Consider the following 17,442-nt stretch of genomic DNA (forward strand, 5'->3'; position numbering starts at 1 on the left):
GGGGAATATTATTTTGTTAGATATTAGAAAGTGCAGATGTGGCATGTGTTTTTTATACCATTTTTTAATGTGACTAGGAGAAATACCTTGTTGATGTCATCAAAACAAGATGATGTGAAAATAACTCCATGAGATTTTGGAAGGTTTTTGGTCGAAAGATGGGGCTTTGGTTATGTGTACAAGTAGTAAAGTTGATATTTCTTAAATCCTTAGTTGTATGCTTGACCTTGTTTTCTTCTTAACCATTAAAGTATGAAATATGTATAAAGGACAAACATTGCTTTGAGTTTTTGTAACTGTCCATTTTTTAAAGGGGTTTTGATATTAAAATCAAACACTGAACTGCCAGCAAAGTGCAGAATAGCTTGTTTATATGATGGTATAATGGTTGCTGTAGACTAGAAATCAGCTTGAATTAATTTATTTCTTACCATATTCATAAAACTTGTGAGATATGATACAATTATCTAGATATTCATTCATTTACTGTGTTATGCCATTCATCTGTACAACTTCAAGAGACCATTACAAAAAAGGCATTGTCAAACCTTTGTAAATTTTTTTCTCACACTTTCCTTAAATGAAAATATTGACTAGTTATTAACTGCAATAAATATGTGTGTCATTAATTCATTCAGATGGTGGGTTGCTTATCAAGATACTGAAAAGGACAGCTGTGTTTGAAGAGAGGGATCTTTCAGGGGGACCCCCTGCTGCTCAAAATGTGAAATTAAACGTGCCCAAGAAAACCAAATTGTTTGTAGACCAAACAATGAGGGAAAGGGAAAGTGCAGTCAGTAAGTATTTTGACTTAAGAAAATGTTCTTGAGGTTGTTGTAAGTCCCCTACCGGTTTACCGGAGGGGACTTTAGGTTTACCCTCTGTCCGTCTGTCTGTCCGTCTGTCAGTCCACAAAACTGGATCCCACGATAACACAAAAAGTACTGAAAATATTTTTTTGAAACTTAATATATGGATAGATAGCAGTATGGAGATTATGCACATCTTTTTTCTTTTCTTCCTATGTTGAAAATTCTGGTTGCTATGGCAACAAAAAGACTGAAAATATGGCAAATTTTACACATAAACTGGATCCAGTGATAACGCAAAAAGTACTGGAAATATTTTTATGAATCTTGAAATATGGGTAGATGGCAGTCTGGAGATTATGCTATCTTCCTATGTTAAAAATTCTGGTTGCTATGGCAACATATGGACTGAAAATATGGCAAATTTTACACATAAACTGGATCCAGTGATAACACAAAAAGTACTGGAAATATTTTTATGAAACTTGAAATATGGGTAGATGGCAGTCTGGAGATTATGCATGTCTTTTTCTTTTCTTCCTATTTTGAAAAAATGGGTGCCATGGCAACAAATAGGCTTAAAACATGGCAAATATAGCAATATTTGTGATAAGTCAAAAAGAGCTGAACATTTTTATGAATTTGCATCTTTATTTCAAGAGTTATCTCCTCTTTAAGAATTTTGCTTTTAAAAATGTTATATTTTAGTAACAGGGATGTTAAAATAATGTTTCAAATATTAACTTTAGAGTGTCCTTCAGTCCGTCTGTCTGTCTGTTCATAAAAACTGTTTCCTGTGATCACTTTTAAAGAACTTTTCCAACAAAATTACTTAAAATAGAGAAAAATTGAAACATTAGTGAATGGCCAATTGCCCTTCAGAATGTTGATGGTATGTAACCGGTAGGGGACTTATGGATTGCTTGCAATACTATGATAATTGCTTGTAATGTTTATATTGGCCCTTGTAAAAGGCGCAATTTGAACCGAAAATAAAGCAACTTGGGCTACCTTTTCACAGAACCATGGAGATTCATTCAACCGTGGCATCCTCTGATGAGATCTTCAAGTCTTTTAATGTAATAAATTATCTTAAATTTGTTTCTTTTGAAAGTTAGTTTAAGTGTATGTGCTTGGATAGTTTTGAAATTTCATCTTTTCTTATGTGCAACTAGTGCGTTAATGATATTTCTGTTTATTTATCGTGTGAAGATCTTAAAATATAATATCTCTTATCCTGCATATGGCAACAGATTATAGCCATGCTACCAGTGCACACCAAGATCAGCTGGCACATCCATGCCATGTAATCATGGTTTGCACTATTTATATTTTGTCTGAACATATTTTGAAATTTTCCCTAAACTTGATGATAAATGGTTTTGTCCAGATTGAAAGGTAGACAAGTTCATTTTCATATTGTAAATAAGCACTTGTATATTTTCAGCAATGCACAGGACATTCCAGAGGGACCTGTATTTGTTGAGATTGAATACAGCGCGGGAGTACGCCAAGGCCTTGAATAATGCAATGAATCCTATCTCTACAGATCCCATGGATCCCCTAAAACTATCTGCACAGGTTAGGGATTATTGTTTAATCTTTATATATACTTATTTTTAATGTATTTGAATCATAGTCATACTTCTTTAGAAATGATGTAAACTGATAAATAACATAAAGTATTAAAAGGTGAAAATGTCATTTAAAACAAGCAAAGAGGAAAGGACATAAAATGTTTATTTCTGAAAATTAAGCTTTCAAATTTTGTTGACATAACCCAGTTAAATCTAGATTCTCAATATCAAGCAAATTTTAAAATGAACTTAAACTGAAGTCAAGATGAGTGTTTGGTATTTTAAGTGGCCAACTTTCATATGACTCATCTTAGTTTGGACAATTTGATTTATCCAAAATAAAGCTAAAACTTCTGACATCATGGAGTTGATGATAAATAAATCCTATGTGACTGCTATATAATTCTGCATTATAAATACTTTCCTATGTAAGTTTAATTAATGCTTTTTCTTCATTTTGTTATACAGGTTCAAGGAATAGGGCCCACATTTAAACTGACAGTCAACCTTCAAAACACATCATTAAGTCAAGCATCTACCAATCTCCACATTACATTTGACTATGATGATAAACTTTACAGTTTCCGCAGGACATATATACCTGTAAGTATAATTATACGTACATGTTTTTATGGTAGGGTTTTTATCACACCACCACTGTTAGGTCAAGCTTTACTGGTGTAGAAAGATCTCAGGTGCCCCTCATTGCATTATTTCAGTCACAAAAGGGTACCTGAGTAGAACCACTGGCATTCTGTAAGCTAGGTGAATAGCTTCCTCTCATAAAAAAACCAAAGTCCCCGGTGGGCATTGAAATTAGAAGTCAAGCAACCTTAACCACTAGGCCATGGATGATAGGCATACATACCTATGAGTATAGCAGGAGATACACAACTATTTAGGCAATGATTAAACTTGTATTAACATCCGTTTGTTTGTATACTAGTATGTGTAATGTAATGATTCTGTTGAGTCAGCAGTAACAATAATGGCCAAGTCCCAGGTTTGTTGGTATCTACTTGTATTTATTTTTATAACTACAAAACCTGGTGTATTAAAATCATTGTTATGAGATACCATTTATGATTAATTGTAGTCATTATATTGTACATGCAGTTGTAAAAGGGTATAAGCATGTGACTAGTTACCTTAAACTAGAGCTGTCAGTATCTTTGAAGATTTATGAACAAGTGTGATGTTTTTGATGATTTTTCTTTTCTCTACATTTCTAGGTATTCTAATACATATTCAAGTTAACATTGTAAAGTACATACCAGTTATTTCGTAAATATTAGTATGCTATGGACTGTAATAAATTACTTGTTTTATATATCAGTATATAGGCAGGTGAACAAAGACATCAAAACAGACTTACAAGTATCTATTGAGTATTTTATATTTAACAATTTTATATTTCAGGTTCCAATGTTAGTTCCAGGACTCAATTATACCTTTGAGACTTACATAGAATGCCTGAATGATAAAGGTGTTTCAGACACTGTTAAGGTAAACACAGTTTTATATATTCTCTTTGTTTTTGTTGCATTGTAGTATGAATAGCTTAACTATGTGTTTTGTAAAGATTTTATCATATTATGAATGTCTGTGTTATATAGAGGTAAAACTCATTGATCTAATTTAACTGCAGGTGTGTGACTCCTCTAAAAGAGGTAGTCATTTTTGGCAAATTTTAATAATAGTTAGGCAATTCCTGGAGTATTAAGTCAAGAAAGATTGCCTACACAGGACCTTCGTTAAAATGATTTTAGTTAAAATGTTAAAATCGTGACTGAAATGCTAATTAGCAATTTCAGTCTGCATATAAATAGCCAGGAATAAAACTTTCTACTAGCATTGATGCTCCTGCTGCATGAAAATTGTTCTCAATGTCTGTTGCTATTTATATTTCAGGTGTATGTATTGAAGGAGAACAAAAGTGTTCCTATTATTACAGGAGTTATCAGTATGCCAGTCAGTGAGACATTGGTTGTTGTGTAACATCAGTTTGAAACTTAAAAAAGCTTAGATTTGTGTCAACAGACATCATCATAACTTTGGTATTCCTAAAAACAATATTTGAAGTGGCAAATATTAATTAGTGAAGTAGTACATGCCTTTATTTTCATGTTGAAAAAGTGTATTTAATAGTAATTATTGTCTTAAGTATACAAAATAACATGATAAAGGCATGGATGTCCACATTATTTCTCTTAACTGTGTAAAATTTTCATCAACATCTCATTTTCTTTTGAATAGAAAAGTGAGTCATTTTGTCAATTTTACTTTCCAAAATGCATCCTGCCTGAGTTTTCTTTTCATTTCTGATGAATAAAAGAACAATTCTTGATGTGATATTTTTTAGTTAATCATTGAGAAACTAATCTATGTGCATTTTCTATTTTATAATGTGTTTGTTGTGAACAAATCTCACCGATGGGATTTCCCCTATACATCACAGATTTCAATACATAATTGTGTACAAGACATTTTGTGGAATAAACTTACCTTTATACATGTTATACCTAACATTATTTGTGTAATAGACTCGTAATTCTAGCCTCAACTGTAATCATCAGATCAAACATGTATGAAACATGAAACACATTTTATGTACTAGTATGTTTGTATATGTTAAAGATTTACTGTAGTTGTGAGAATTTCCGTCCGTCTTTATTTATTGAATGTGATTTATATTGAAGAATAAAAAGATACACTTATCTCTAGTTTTATTGTCACATAGATAAAACATTGTACTTAATTAATATGACTTAATAATAAACCTTTGATGTCAGTTTGACATAAAATCTACTGTCTTATCCTTTTGTTGTTAATTCTAGATTTTCTTTCAGTTTTCAAGACGAGAACACTTAATTATTAAATTGTAAATTTGTTGATAAATTGGATTATAGAAGAGTTGTATAATGGCATCATCCTCGCCAATTATGTGATTTGTGATACTGTATAGATACGTGTAAATCATTGATGAGCACTGAAAACTGCCAAATGAGTATAAAAAGACTATTAAATCTATGTAATTACTAATTAGGCAAGTGCGTGCAAGCAGTAGATTATTTTTCCTAAATGATAATACATCTGCATATAAAAAGGGATATCTATATTTGCACACGTTTAATGTACATACAAAGTTTGCAAGAAGACTGAATATCGATGATGTTAAGTATAAATACAGTGTACATAATAATTTCAATATCTGCTATATACAGTATTTTACTATTGCACGAATGGCTCGTGACATCAAGCTGCAGCATTGCATTTATTGTACATTTTATTTGGAACGCTTCACTTAACCCTTTATCATAGCTTCTGCTACTACTACTGCTACTACTAGAATATAAGACAGTATATAAGGTCAATTCGTCACAATGCTCGCCAATATGGTACTTTTTCCGACAGTGAGGGTGAATTATAAACCAAAAATTCGTCAAAGATTTAAGAAGTTACACATTTTCTGATAAAGTCTGTAATGAATGCGTTTGTAATCTGGCAGTTTTCCTTAAATGCTCCTGAAATAACAAATTCAAGATGTATGTGTACTGGTAACAAAATCAGTTTATAGTTTTCACTAGTCTCTGTTATATTGTTTATAAGGATAGTTACAGGTTGTGTCTTGCCATGGATTTCCGTTCTAACAAAGCATTCTCGCCCATGGCTTATAAATACGTACTATATCGACTTATATAACAGAAGAGATACATTTGTTTGAAGTGACGTTTTAATGTAGCAGGAATTGGCTACACTTTTTAAGTTATTGTCCACATTCTGCTTTAAATTACATGTACCTATTAAAATGCTTTTGATAAGTAAATCAATTTGGTTTACCATTTATGAGGTACCTGTAATGTATGTAATGTTTGCTGTTTTAAGATTTTGTATGAAAGTAGTCATATTGCTGATGAAATGTAATGTTCTAGCATATCCTTGATAAAATATTTATTTTCATATAATTAATTCTTTGTTTCTTTGTTCATGATTTACCTTATTACTTTAAAGTAATAACATCTACCTGGCAAACTCCAGTAACTGTGTGGTACACCTTTAATTAACTCCAGCTGGACTTGTACACCGGCAGCTTTCAGTTTATCATGGTATTCTAAAATTAAATGATTTTGAAAATGGCATGATTGACAACTAAACGATAAATATTAAATAAGATCTAAAGATATAAAATCGTTTTGATATACATATGTAGCTCGTTTTGAAACCGAATTATTGATATGCCTGTCGCAAGCATATGGACATCGCTAACATCTGTGTTATGAAAATATCTGGTCAAACGTGGTTCGTATATGCACCAAACCGATGTGCGTGCGTATGTATTATTGTATATATGTATTAATGTTTGTATTTTAAGCCTAACGACGGTTCATCTGCCTTTTCTGGCGAACATTCATGACTTTAAAGGTTATAACTTGCCGGTAGGTGACCTATATTTTATTTTAGTAATTCACTGCATGATACATAATACATGCAAAAATTGATTTTGTAAGCAGCTACATCCTGAAATGAGTTTGAACATAAATTTATGTCACCATAGCAACCGTCACGTAACTGATCATGTTCAGCAACAATGATCAGTGTTGGTGGAAGGTATGAGAAGTCCTTATTCAGTATCACTGAAGCTCTTGGTAAGTTCTTCTCTTCTTCTGTAATGTACTGTTCTGCATACCTATCAAAAGTATTTACACACAGTTTACATAACGAATATAATAAGACATTCCATTTGCAATAAATGTTACTAGCATTAATATTATTCACATATGCTTGCGATTTTTATATGCCCGAAAGGGCATAAATATGTTATACCCCCTGGCGTCTGTCTGTCTGTCCGTCCGTACGTCGTCCGTCCGTTAGCAATTTGGTTTCTGGAGCATAACTTAAGTTCCATTTGGCCCACAATGTTCAAACTTCATAGGATGATTGTCCATATTGGGCAGAAGACCCCTATTGATTTTGGGGTCAAAAGGGTCAAAATTCAAGGTCATTATTACCTTAAAACTGAAAACAGTTTCAGGAGCATAACTTAAGTTCCATTTGACCCAAAATGTTCAAACTTCATTGGATGATTGTCAATATTGGGTAGAATGCCCCTATTGATTTTGGGGTCACAAGGTCAAAGGTCAAGGTCACTATTACCTTGATACTGAAAACAGTTTCCGGAGCATAACTTAAGTTTCATTTGGCCCACAATGTTTAAACTTCATAGGATGATTGTCCATATTGGGCAAAAGACCCCTCTTGATTTTGGGGTCAAAAGGTCAAAGGTCAAGGTCACTATTACCTTAAAACTGAAAATAGTTTCCGGAGCATAACTTAAGTTCCATTTGACCCACAATGTTCAAACTTCATAGGATGATTGTCCATATTGGGTAGAAGACCCCTATTGATTTTGGGGTCACAAGGTCAAAGGTCAAGGTCACTATTACCTTGATACTGAAAACAGTTTCCGGAGCATAACTTAAGTTCCATTTGGCCCACAATATTCAAACTTCATAGGATTATTGTCCATATTGGGTAGAAGACCCTTATTGATTTTTGGGTCAAAGGTCAAGGTCACTATTACCTTAAAATTGAAAACAGTTTCCGGAGCATAACTTAAGTTCCATTTGACCCACAATATTCAAACTTCATAGGATGATTGTCCATATTGGGTAGGAGACCCCTATTGATTTTGGGGTCACAAGTTCAAAGGTCAAGGTCACTATTACCTTAATACTGAAAACAGTTTCCGAAGCAAAACATAAGTTCCATTTGGCCCACAATTTTCAAACTTCATAGGATGATAATCCATATTAGGCAAAAGACCCCTATTGATTTTGGGGTCACTAGGTCAAAGGTCAAGGTTACAAATATCTTAAAACCAAAAACAGTTTCTGGAGCATAACGTAAGGTCCATTTGGCCCACTACATTCAAACTTCATAAAATGATTGTCCATATTGGGTAGAAGACCCCTATTGATTTTGGGTTCACAAGGTCAAAGTCATTTTTACCTTAATATTGAAAACAGTTTCTAGAGCATAACTTAAGTTCCATTTGGCCCACAATATTCAAACTTCATAGTATGATTGTGAATATTGGATAGAAGACCCCTATTGATTTTTGGGTCACAAGATCAAAGGTCAAGGTCACTATTACCTTAAAATTTAAAACAGGTTCCGGAGCATAACTTAAGTTCCGTTTGGCTCACAATATTTAAACTTCTTAGGGTGATTGTCCATATAAGGTAGAAGACCCCTATTGATTTTGGGGTCACAAGGTCAAAGGTTAAGGTCATTATTAATAATTAAGTATTAATCAACCTACAGCTGTAAAATTTTATATGATGAACAGCTAATTCCCATGTCTTACAAATGTTTCATCCTTACTAAAAAAAAAAACACTTTCGGGCATATAATGCTCTGCCTAGCGGTGCTCTTGTTTATATACTGTTGTAAAAAATCATCCAATTAAAATATGAAACTTTATTTTAGTATAAACTACATATATAAATCTGCGCTACCTAAACGCAGGCCATATAAATCACCTACCAATCAGACCTTCTCTTGGGAAGTAATGGTCCAAATCTAAATTCTTCTGTCGATTTGTTGGCTTTTGTGAAATCGACTTTGGGATAAACCAAAACCTACAGAAAATAAGAAAGAAAAGACGAATTAAGATGGAAAGATAACAAAGTGAGTCTTCCGGCTATAAAAATTTGGAAATATGTTTCTTAAATTGTGTTGTTATCATCATCATCATCATCATCATATCATCATCATCACCACCACCACCACCATCATCATCATATCATCATCATCATTATTATTATTATTGTTTATTATTATTATTATTATTATTATTATTATTATTATCATCATTATAATTATTATTATTGTTTATTATTATTATTATTATCATTATTATTATTATTATTATTATTATTATTATTATTATTATTATTATTATTATTGTATTATTATCGCCATTAACTGAATTTTAACACACGGTAAGACAAGAATAACTTGCTGCAAAGTCTATAAGTGAAAAAGCATCGTGGCAGACGACAGCTGCCAGACGACCACCAGCACTATCTCCCGCCACTCCAATCTTGCTGTCTGATTCACCACCTAAAAGAAACAACATTACAGCGTGTTTGTAAGAACATTAAATAATCTAATGATGATGTTATTATTTAAGTGGAAAATGTAAAAACACAAAAAGCAGTATTCTAATGTAAGCAGACGAATTCGGGTGAAAGCGATGATATTTTATTATTTAATGTTATACACATTGTACGTATAAAAGTACACCCTCCCCCGAAATACAAACTTTCATTACAAAGAATTTCAACAGATGTCACAGGGCTTACCAACTTCCTTTTTATTCTCAGATACCCATTCCACAGCACGCTTGGCATCGTCATTATTAGCCGGGAACTTGTGCTCCGGTGCCAGTCTGTATTCCACATTGACGACTATACACGGTGTATCCCTAAAAAGAATTTATAAGAACATGGTATCTTAAAATATATATGGAATTGTCTATGACTGAATTGTTGACGTAGTGTATAGTCAGTTCCGTGAATTCGTGAATTAATTAAAATCGTGACTTCGTGAAGGTGAAATCGTGAATTTTTAAGTTCAATATGTTGAAATCGTTTGTTTTTTAAGTCGAAAGTGTGAATTAATGAAAATTAGTTTAAACATTTTAATGTTAATATTTCATCATATTATACATTTTATAAGTATGTAATTATTACATATTATTTAAAGGGATTAGAACGAAAGAAAACTCATTTGGAGACCAAGTGAAGTTGACATCCCATTTGTCTTTCGTAGAATAACCATATGGTTGTCCGATTTAAGCATTTTACTATTACATGTAATTTAAAACAAAATGTTTTCATTTTGCATACTCAGGAGTGCACTGCATATGTGTATTTTTTAAACTACCTAAGGTTTGTGAACGGACTTACGTACCTAGCTAGAAGTTTGCAAACATTTTCGTTGGTTTTTCTGCTTTTGATAACGTTACCACCACCGTGGAAGTAAACAACAATAGGTACTGTAGATTTGTCACAAACTTCGCTCTCTGGTTTGTAAATTGTAACAGGGATCGTATCTAAAATACATGTATAATTATGTCTAACATGTCATTCCATTGGTATTGATACATGTATTAAATTATCCATGTAATAGAAATACTGTAATAGAATAATTAGTTAGAAATTTAAAGCTTTAAAATGGTACAGACTTGCACGTGCTAAAAACATGAAATTGTGTTTGATATTTATCTTTACACTATCTCAACCCTGTTAGATATATTAAGACCTTTCGCCCTTACTTGGTTAAATATGTACGAAGTGTAATAAAACTTTGTTGAAATGTAAATTATGTACATATACAGATGACTAAGTTAAATATTTACAATATTTCTCGACGGAACAAAACAAAAATCTAGCAAAAAGAAATAAAGCATTTTATACTAGTAGTAACAAAGTTTGCTTTACTCACACATATAATTTTGTATTTATTTTGTTGATGTTAATATCTTTTATTTAGGTGTATCATGTCGGTATGAGCACTACGTGTGTATTATATGTAAGTAATAGAAAGAGCACCGAAACACGAGGTTATCTGATTTGTACGAGGGGGCGTAGCCCCCCGAGTATTAATCAGATTACCGAGTGTTTTGGTGTACTTTCTCTTTTGTATCATAGTCAAACATAAAAACACGTTCCCTGTTGTTACAATATGAAACCCCGGCAAAAATGAACCAATGAACGAGCATCTAAATATGACATTTCTGTCGATTTCACTTTCACTGCCGTCACAATATGTAAACCCCAGCAAAAATGAGCCAATCAATGGGCATGCTCTGGAGTGCGGGTAACTAATACCCGCACTCCAGTTAACGCACTGTGCATGTATATGTATACGATTTAACCCTGACACATTTTCAACAGAAAGGTCTCCAAACTATGATACAATCATGCCATACACTACTTGACGATAATAATATCATAGTTTACCTGTGTTTGTCGTAGGTGGTATAAAATGTTCGTTTTCTGTCCCGTTAAACTTTACATGTCCTCCATATTGTTGAGCTGTCTTTCTTGCTGCTTCTCGTGTTGTTTCCACCGCATACCTTTCATCTGATTTTGCTTCAGATTTACCTTTGAGATAATCCACAGTTTCCCGGTGTGGATTGTACGTTTCAATATAAGATTTTAAATCAAATGACATCTTTATTTCACTTAAATGTTTATCTGTTCGGGTATTTCTTTAAACTTATGTCAGATGGTACATATGTACTATAAATTTACTGACATAGAAATGTGATAAACCAAATGTTATGCTAGTGATTAAACACCACTGACAAATCTGTAATACACTCGTCTTAAGCCTTAATCAGGAGACGGGATCCCGAAAAAATGTATAACGTGTGCGCGCTTAAAGCAGCACGCCCCTATGTTCATGCTTATTTCATGACCATTTTTGAAATGTTTTTAAACATTACCCATTACCAATGGCACTTATACAACCCGCGCGCATTAATTACCAAAAGGAGATTTATAGAAATATGCAAAAATAGCCATTACTGCGAAATCAGTCAATAATACCATTAAATAACATATAAATTATAACTTGAATCTTAAATTTTAAAATTTTAAAATATTTTTCTCAATTAAGTTTGATTGATTGAAATAGTTGGCTCATCTGGAGGCATGCAGATTTAAATTGCTTCTAGAAATTCGAGTCACCGTAATAATGAACATTTCGTTATGGCTCTAAATCCGGACAGTCGTAAAAACGAGTTACAACTTAGAAAATTGGTAATTCTTTTTTTATATGTACATGTATAACTGTCTGTTCTTGAGTGCTCTTCAAACGAAAACAGTAACTGTATGATATTTTATTCCAATGTTAGAAATAGAAGACAAACATTTTCTGTCAATTCTTTATCTAAAAGATACCCAATTTGATTTAAATCATCACCTAAATAACGCTAAGACATGTAAATATAAGGAAATCTGAGATTGATAGTGTATGTTTACTAAGACACACGATCCGGGGACCAACCAGTACTGAGCAATGAGCCAAATGCAACGACTTGTCCCCGATAGGGTTTGAATCCACGTACGAAACGTTATAACCACTTGGCCATTCCGCCTGTATATTATTAGTTATAAAGATCGTTGACAGGTTATATGGCCCTATATAAACGGCTATTTGTAAATATAACCCGAGCCGTTAGGCGAGGGTTATATTGCAAACAGCCGTTTATATACGGCCATATAACCTGTCAACAATCTTTATAACGAATTTATAATACAGCAAACATCATTTTTAGAGAAAAAAGGCAAGATTTCTTCATGGATCGTCAGCAGCCGTGTATATAAAACTATATAAACGTCACGATTATCCAATGAAAAATGACGTTACAAACATGCAGTATTATAATGATACATGAATAACTTTTATGAACAATACTATAACTATTTACAATATTTACGGTTTTTATTGAAACATCACATATATGTCATTTTTTATCAAAATCATCTTTACAAAAACCTAAATATTTATGCTTAGAACATACTCTTGTTGAACGAAACGAAATTTGCCTTTTTTGTACACCTGTTCATACTTTAACCTAACAGTAATAATTAAGTCCGAGAATGTATTCAGATATAGAGCACTGAAGTGTGTTGGTTTAAGTTCCGGTGACTAACTGCCCATAATTTAAGTACCTTGTACATGTATTTAATTACTATGCAAAACATTTATCAAAATTAGGTTTTGGTGATTTCACTAGCAAGTTAGTAGTTGATGCTAGCAGGTCATTGTCTAAATAACATTTCTAATAAATCCGTACCAAAATAAGAAAAGGACGCATATAAATAGCGTATTTCTCTGTTTATATTATAAAGTATAAATGTGGACACTCAATAATTATATTCAGCATCATTTGGACAAACTATATAGCATATTTTAGTTATTATAACAGTGGTCTTGGATGAACTTCACAGCAGCAGCATGTGCTTCTCTACAATTCTCTTTGTATGCAGCTGTAAATAAATAAATAAATAAATAAATAAATAAATAAATAAATAAATAAATAATTTTTTAAAAATAAATAAATGCTACTTTGTCTTTATAGAGATAGCAATGACTCTGTAATGAACAGATAACGGTCGTTTTACTAAAACATACTAAACATGCATTTATTACAGTTGTGATTTTAAATTTGCTGCATTCAAGAGCAATTTGACCAATATTCCCAGACCGTGTCACAGCTCTAGATATATAGGCATACACAATGTTTTTTTTTGTTGTTTTTTTTTAAAGAAAAATCTTTAAAAAAAAATAACATGCATGGCATTAATACTGAGAAGTAATTTTAAAAAGCTGTTTATTGTTTTGCTATTTATAAGACTGTTAAATAACTCATTGTCTGAAAATAGTTACTATGTTTACCTGTAAGGCTCCAAAATGCATGAGGCACACCTTTTATTGTTTTCAACTCTACTTTAACACCTGCTTGCTTTAATTTCTCATAATATTCTACATAAAAGAAAAATAGATACTTGATAAAATGAAAATATAGAGACGAAATGAAAATACAATGAACAAAAAAATCTAGCAAAAATATGTTTTTTAATTCTTGAAATTTATATGATTTAACATACGTGAATGCCAGAGAAACATATGCATGGTTGTTTTTTGAACTTATGCATAACAGCTTAATATCATATATAGAGCTAGAATTCCAATTCTCTCAATTCCGATCTTTTAATTAAATTTTAATTTAAGGAAATTTTATTAAAAGCTCAAGAGAAAAAAAAATGAAATTCTATAATCACTTAATATTATTCATGAAACAAACCATAACATCCGTCCCTCAGAGGATCAAGATCAGCCACAATAATCTGTGTCGGTGGAAGGTATGAAAAGTCTTTGTTCAGAATTACCGAGGCTCTTGGTTTGTTTTTATCTTCATCTGTGATATATTGGTCTGTGAACCTGAAATCAAATTTCTCCTATTTTAAAAACTAACAGTCTCATTATGGATATATCACCAGAATGTCTTTGCACAAGATTGGAAATTCACAAATGCTTTGTTAATAATTTACAGGCACAGACGTTATGAAATTAATCAAACAAATCGAAAAGATTACTATCATGTCTTTGATATAAAGAACAAGCATGTTATGTGCGAAATGTTATCTTGATAGAATAATAATATCTGTCATATTTTGCGGTTCGGATCGGAATATCCGTCCCGAGGTGACCCGCCCATTGGGCGGTAACGAGGCTTGCCGAGTTACCGCCCATGGGCGGGTGACCGAGGGACGGATATTCCGATCCGGACCGCAAACATATGTCAGATATTTTTTCTTGCATATTCTACCATATTCCATTATACTTTAAATTCTTTATCTTTATTTTCAATGAAAATTAATATCATTACAACCATAACTACTTTCTTACAACGGCGTATGAATTACAACTTCATTCATAACGGTAAAATGACGTCATCCTAATCGTGCCATTGTACAGCACGCGACTCATCTGGAACCCCCCCCCCATGCCAGATGAAATTTCCGGCATGGGTAAAACTCACGGAAACGCCAGTCTGATATGCAAGAAAAGAAGATTCACCATACTATAAACATGCTCAATTAACAATGATAATCAATGTACTAATTAATATGGAGCTTTCTTAAAACAACAAACAGATGGGAAAAGAAGGTGCTTTATATTAGGGTTAAAATAAATATGCAATTTTAATATCAAAGCGTCTATCAAGTAATAAACAGTACAACAGGGGATATGGGAAGTGGGTGAATGGTCATGTAATTGAACCCACCATTTCATTATAGGCGTTGAAAGTACTGGACCATCTTCAAATTCTTTATGTGACGGATACACCGCTGCATAACTTACACTTGGATATACTAAAACCTAAAATAAATATTGCCATGACAACATATCTTACCATTTAATTGTCGTTTGAGACAGACTCGGACCATCTCGGAACTCTTCATTTGAAGGGTGTTCAAAGTTCATACTGACACTTGGATAAATCAAAATCTGTCAAAGTTTATATGTCACAAAAATGATTATCAATAACAAAATAAGTGTTATGCACTAAAGCTACCCAACAAAATGGTAACATTATATTTCTTCTCGAATTTGTTTCTGTCAAATTGAGAAAGTGATTTAAATGATGTTAAATTTTGATTTTAAATACCGGTAACAATGCAATTTTTCTATAATTCAAAGCAAGGTATTCAAGACTTTGTGTTTATAACTGTATAGTTGTCTACATACATTCTTATAATAACAACAGATTAATCGTATAGCATACATACTGCAAAGTCTACCAAGTCTTTAGCTTCGTGACATACAATAGCCGCTAGTTTTCCACCAGCGCTATCCCCAGACACACCAAGTTTACTATTTACATTACCACCTGAAATTGTATGAAATAGTAACATAATTATTCATAATCTCGTTAAAAGAACTATTCACTGCCAAAAAATAATTGTAATACCTTCATTATCATGAACATTTATCATCTACAAAAAAATGGAAAACAAATATGTATTTTTTATCAACTTTTAAAAAGATTTTTATTGTACCTATGGTAGTCTTGTTTGCTGCCACCCACTGTAGCGCACATGTAGAATCGTCTATATTTGCAGGATATTTGTGTTCTGGTGCCAAACGGTACTCAACATTCACAACTATACATGGTGAATCTCTTAAAAATAAGCATGCCGAATTATTTTCGGTCTATAGCTAGATATAGGGCCTAAGTATATTTTCAGATAAGCAAATACGTATAAGTTACATAGTTTGTAAGGCTTAGTGTGAAACAGCTTCATAAATATATAATATATTTTGAGAATTAGCATGTATGACTGTTTAAGAGTTTTGTTCTATATAACTTTGTTAGTTCTTTACACTACATGTAAGCTTAAGAGTATTTATCAAGAATCATTGACAAATATTTACCTTGCTAAAATTTTGCATACGGTTTCATGGGTTTTACGGCATCCAACAGTATTTCCACCACCATGATAATATACAAGAATACCAGGATCTGGCAATGTATCACAGGATGACGGCTTGTACACAGTTACAGGTATACCATCTGAAATGTCAAACTTCAATATCAGACATGCGCGTCCAATTCAAAGGTTAAGTTATAGGTATGGCATCGTTAATGAAACACTTAAATTTATTTAAAATCTAATTATTTATCTTTCAAAGCGATTCGAGGTTATCATATGCTTACTGAACATGTATAGTGTCTATTGTTTCGTAAGTAAGATAAAAAATACTGAAATTTTTATCAAAAACAAAATCATCCTTGCCTTTGCAGTGTGGAGATGGAATGATAAACTCCGTCTCTTTTCCGTCAAGGTTAACTGTACCACCATATTTAATTGCTGCGGCAGCACTCTGTTTCCTCGCCTCTTCTACTCCAACTTCATAATATGGTTGAACATTATCCGCAAGCCTCGCTTTGAAAAATTCTATTGTTTCAGGATGGACGTAATATTTCTTTACGAACTCCTCAAAATTAAATGACATGATTGTATTGTCAGTTTACAACTGAAGATAACTTCATGGATTAAACTGAATGGAGTGCATATAGATTAACAAAGTGTGTAAAGTTTTATCAGAGGACTTGGTCAACTTTACTATCTTAATTTTATGTAGACGCACGCTCTTAATTTTAACTGATATGAAATAAGAGGTCTGGATTGTGTAGTGTCTGTAGTGTTACAAAACATCATGAAGTAACGTAAAAACAGCATGCATGATAATGTATCAAATGCTGCAAATATATCAAGCAATGAAACAATTCCATATCTTTTCTTTAAGAACTATCAACTGGTTAATCTATTACAGAGTATTTACTAAAACTTATATTAACGTACGACAGTAATTAATATATAATGCCTATCTATAATCCACAAAAAAAAAAATCATAACTTTCGCAGAAGCGGTGTATCCATAGCAGCAGCGGTGAAGTATTCGTCGCA

General features: G+C 32.4%; 3 protein-coding genes across 5 annotated transcripts; 1 reads left to right on the forward strand and 2 right to left on the reverse strand.

Moving 5' to 3' along the window:
- Positions 1-159: 159 nt before the first annotated feature.
- LOC132748469 (Bardet-Biedl syndrome 1 protein homolog) lies at positions 160-5,103 on the forward strand. The gene is made up of 6 exons (XM_060738092.1): positions 160-185; positions 639-797; positions 2,257-2,390; positions 2,855-2,989; positions 3,806-3,892; positions 4,298-5,103. Exons 1-6 carry the CDS (start codon positions 173-175, stop codon positions 4,382-4,384), a joined length of 615 nt encoding a protein of 204 aa, XP_060594075.1. The 5' UTR covers positions 160-172; the 3' UTR covers positions 4,385-5,103.
- Positions 5,104-5,241: 138 nt separating this feature from the next.
- Positions 5,242-11,785, reverse strand: LOC132748467 (carboxylic ester hydrolase LipN-like). Of its 2 annotated transcripts, none has more exons than XM_060738090.1 (8): positions 11,416-11,785; positions 10,364-10,505; positions 9,754-9,875; positions 9,411-9,511; positions 8,933-9,027; positions 6,937-7,073; positions 6,411-6,497; positions 5,242-5,910 (listed from the first exon to the last, which is right to left on the reverse strand). In XM_060738090.1, the coding sequence occupies exons 1-8, from the start codon at positions 11,627-11,629 to the stop codon at positions 5,837-5,839; spliced, it is 972 nt and encodes a 323-aa protein (XP_060594073.1). In that variant the 5' UTR covers positions 11,630-11,785; the 3' UTR covers positions 5,242-5,836. The 2 variants fall into 2 exon arrangements, with proteins under 2 accessions (XP_060594073.1, XP_060594074.1); XM_060738091.1 differs by lacking the exon at positions 11,416-11,785 and adding an exon at positions 10,898-10,984.
- A 499-nt stretch (positions 11,786-12,284) lies between these two features.
- LOC132748470 (ethyl acetate hydrolase-like) lies at positions 12,285-17,047 on the reverse strand. Of its 2 annotated transcripts, none has more exons than XM_060738095.1 (8): positions 16,768-17,047; positions 16,406-16,544; positions 16,030-16,151; positions 15,760-15,860; positions 15,384-15,478; positions 14,271-14,407; positions 13,862-13,948; positions 12,285-13,452 (listed from the first exon to the last, which is right to left on the reverse strand). In XM_060738095.1, the coding sequence occupies exons 1-8, from the start codon at positions 16,985-16,987 to the stop codon at positions 13,376-13,378; spliced, it is 978 nt and encodes a 325-aa protein (XP_060594078.1). In that variant the 5' UTR covers positions 16,988-17,047; the 3' UTR covers positions 12,285-13,375. The 2 variants fall into 2 exon arrangements, with proteins under 2 accessions (XP_060594078.1, XP_060594076.1); XM_060738093.1 differs by lacking the exon at positions 15,384-15,478 and adding an exon at positions 15,255-15,349 and having other exon boundaries at positions 16,768-17,045.
- Between the last annotated feature and the right edge of the window lie 395 nt (positions 17,048-17,442).

The sequence above is a fragment of the Ruditapes philippinarum genome, unplaced genomic scaffold, assembly GCF_026571515.1.
Source record: "Ruditapes philippinarum isolate M1 unplaced genomic scaffold, ASM2657151v2 ctg5673_1_1_1_1, whole genome shotgun sequence".
Taxonomy (NCBI): domain Eukaryota; kingdom Metazoa; phylum Mollusca; class Bivalvia; order Venerida; family Veneridae; genus Ruditapes; species Ruditapes philippinarum.

Bases quoted from the DNA above. Each gene is read 5' to 3' on its own strand.
- LOC132748469 (XM_060738092.1), top strand. The intron at 2,990-3,805 runs GTAAGTATAATT...TTTATATTTCAG, and splicing joins TCCGCAGGACATATATACCT to GTTCCAATGTTAGTTCCAGG. The intron at 3,893-4,297 runs GTAAACACAGTT...TTTATATTTCAG, and splicing joins GTGTTTCAGACACTGTTAAG to GTGTATGTATTGAAGGAGAA.
- LOC132748467 (XM_060738090.1), bottom strand. From the start codon at position 11,629: ATGTCATTTGATTTAAAATCTTATATTGAAACGTACAATCCACACCGG. The intron at 9,028-9,410 runs GCAAGTTATTCT...TATTTTCTGTAG, and splicing joins TTTCACTTATAGACTTTGCA to GTTTTGGTTTATCCCAAAGT. The intron at 5,911-6,410 runs GTAGATGTTATT...TTGTTATTTCAG, and splicing joins CAGTTACTGGAGTTTGCCAG to GAGCATTTAAGGAAAACTGC.
- LOC132748470 (XM_060738095.1), bottom strand. From the start codon at position 16,987: ATGTCATTTAATTTTGAGGAGTTCGTAAAGAAATATTACGTCCATCCT. The intron at 13,949-14,270 runs GTTTGTTTCATG...TCTTTTATGTAG, and splicing joins TCTGAGGGACGGATGTTATG to AATATTATGAGAAATTAAAG. The intron at 13,453-13,861 runs GTAAACATAGTA...ATTTATTTACAG, and splicing joins TGCATTTTGGAGCCTTACAG to CTGCATACAAAGAGAATTGT.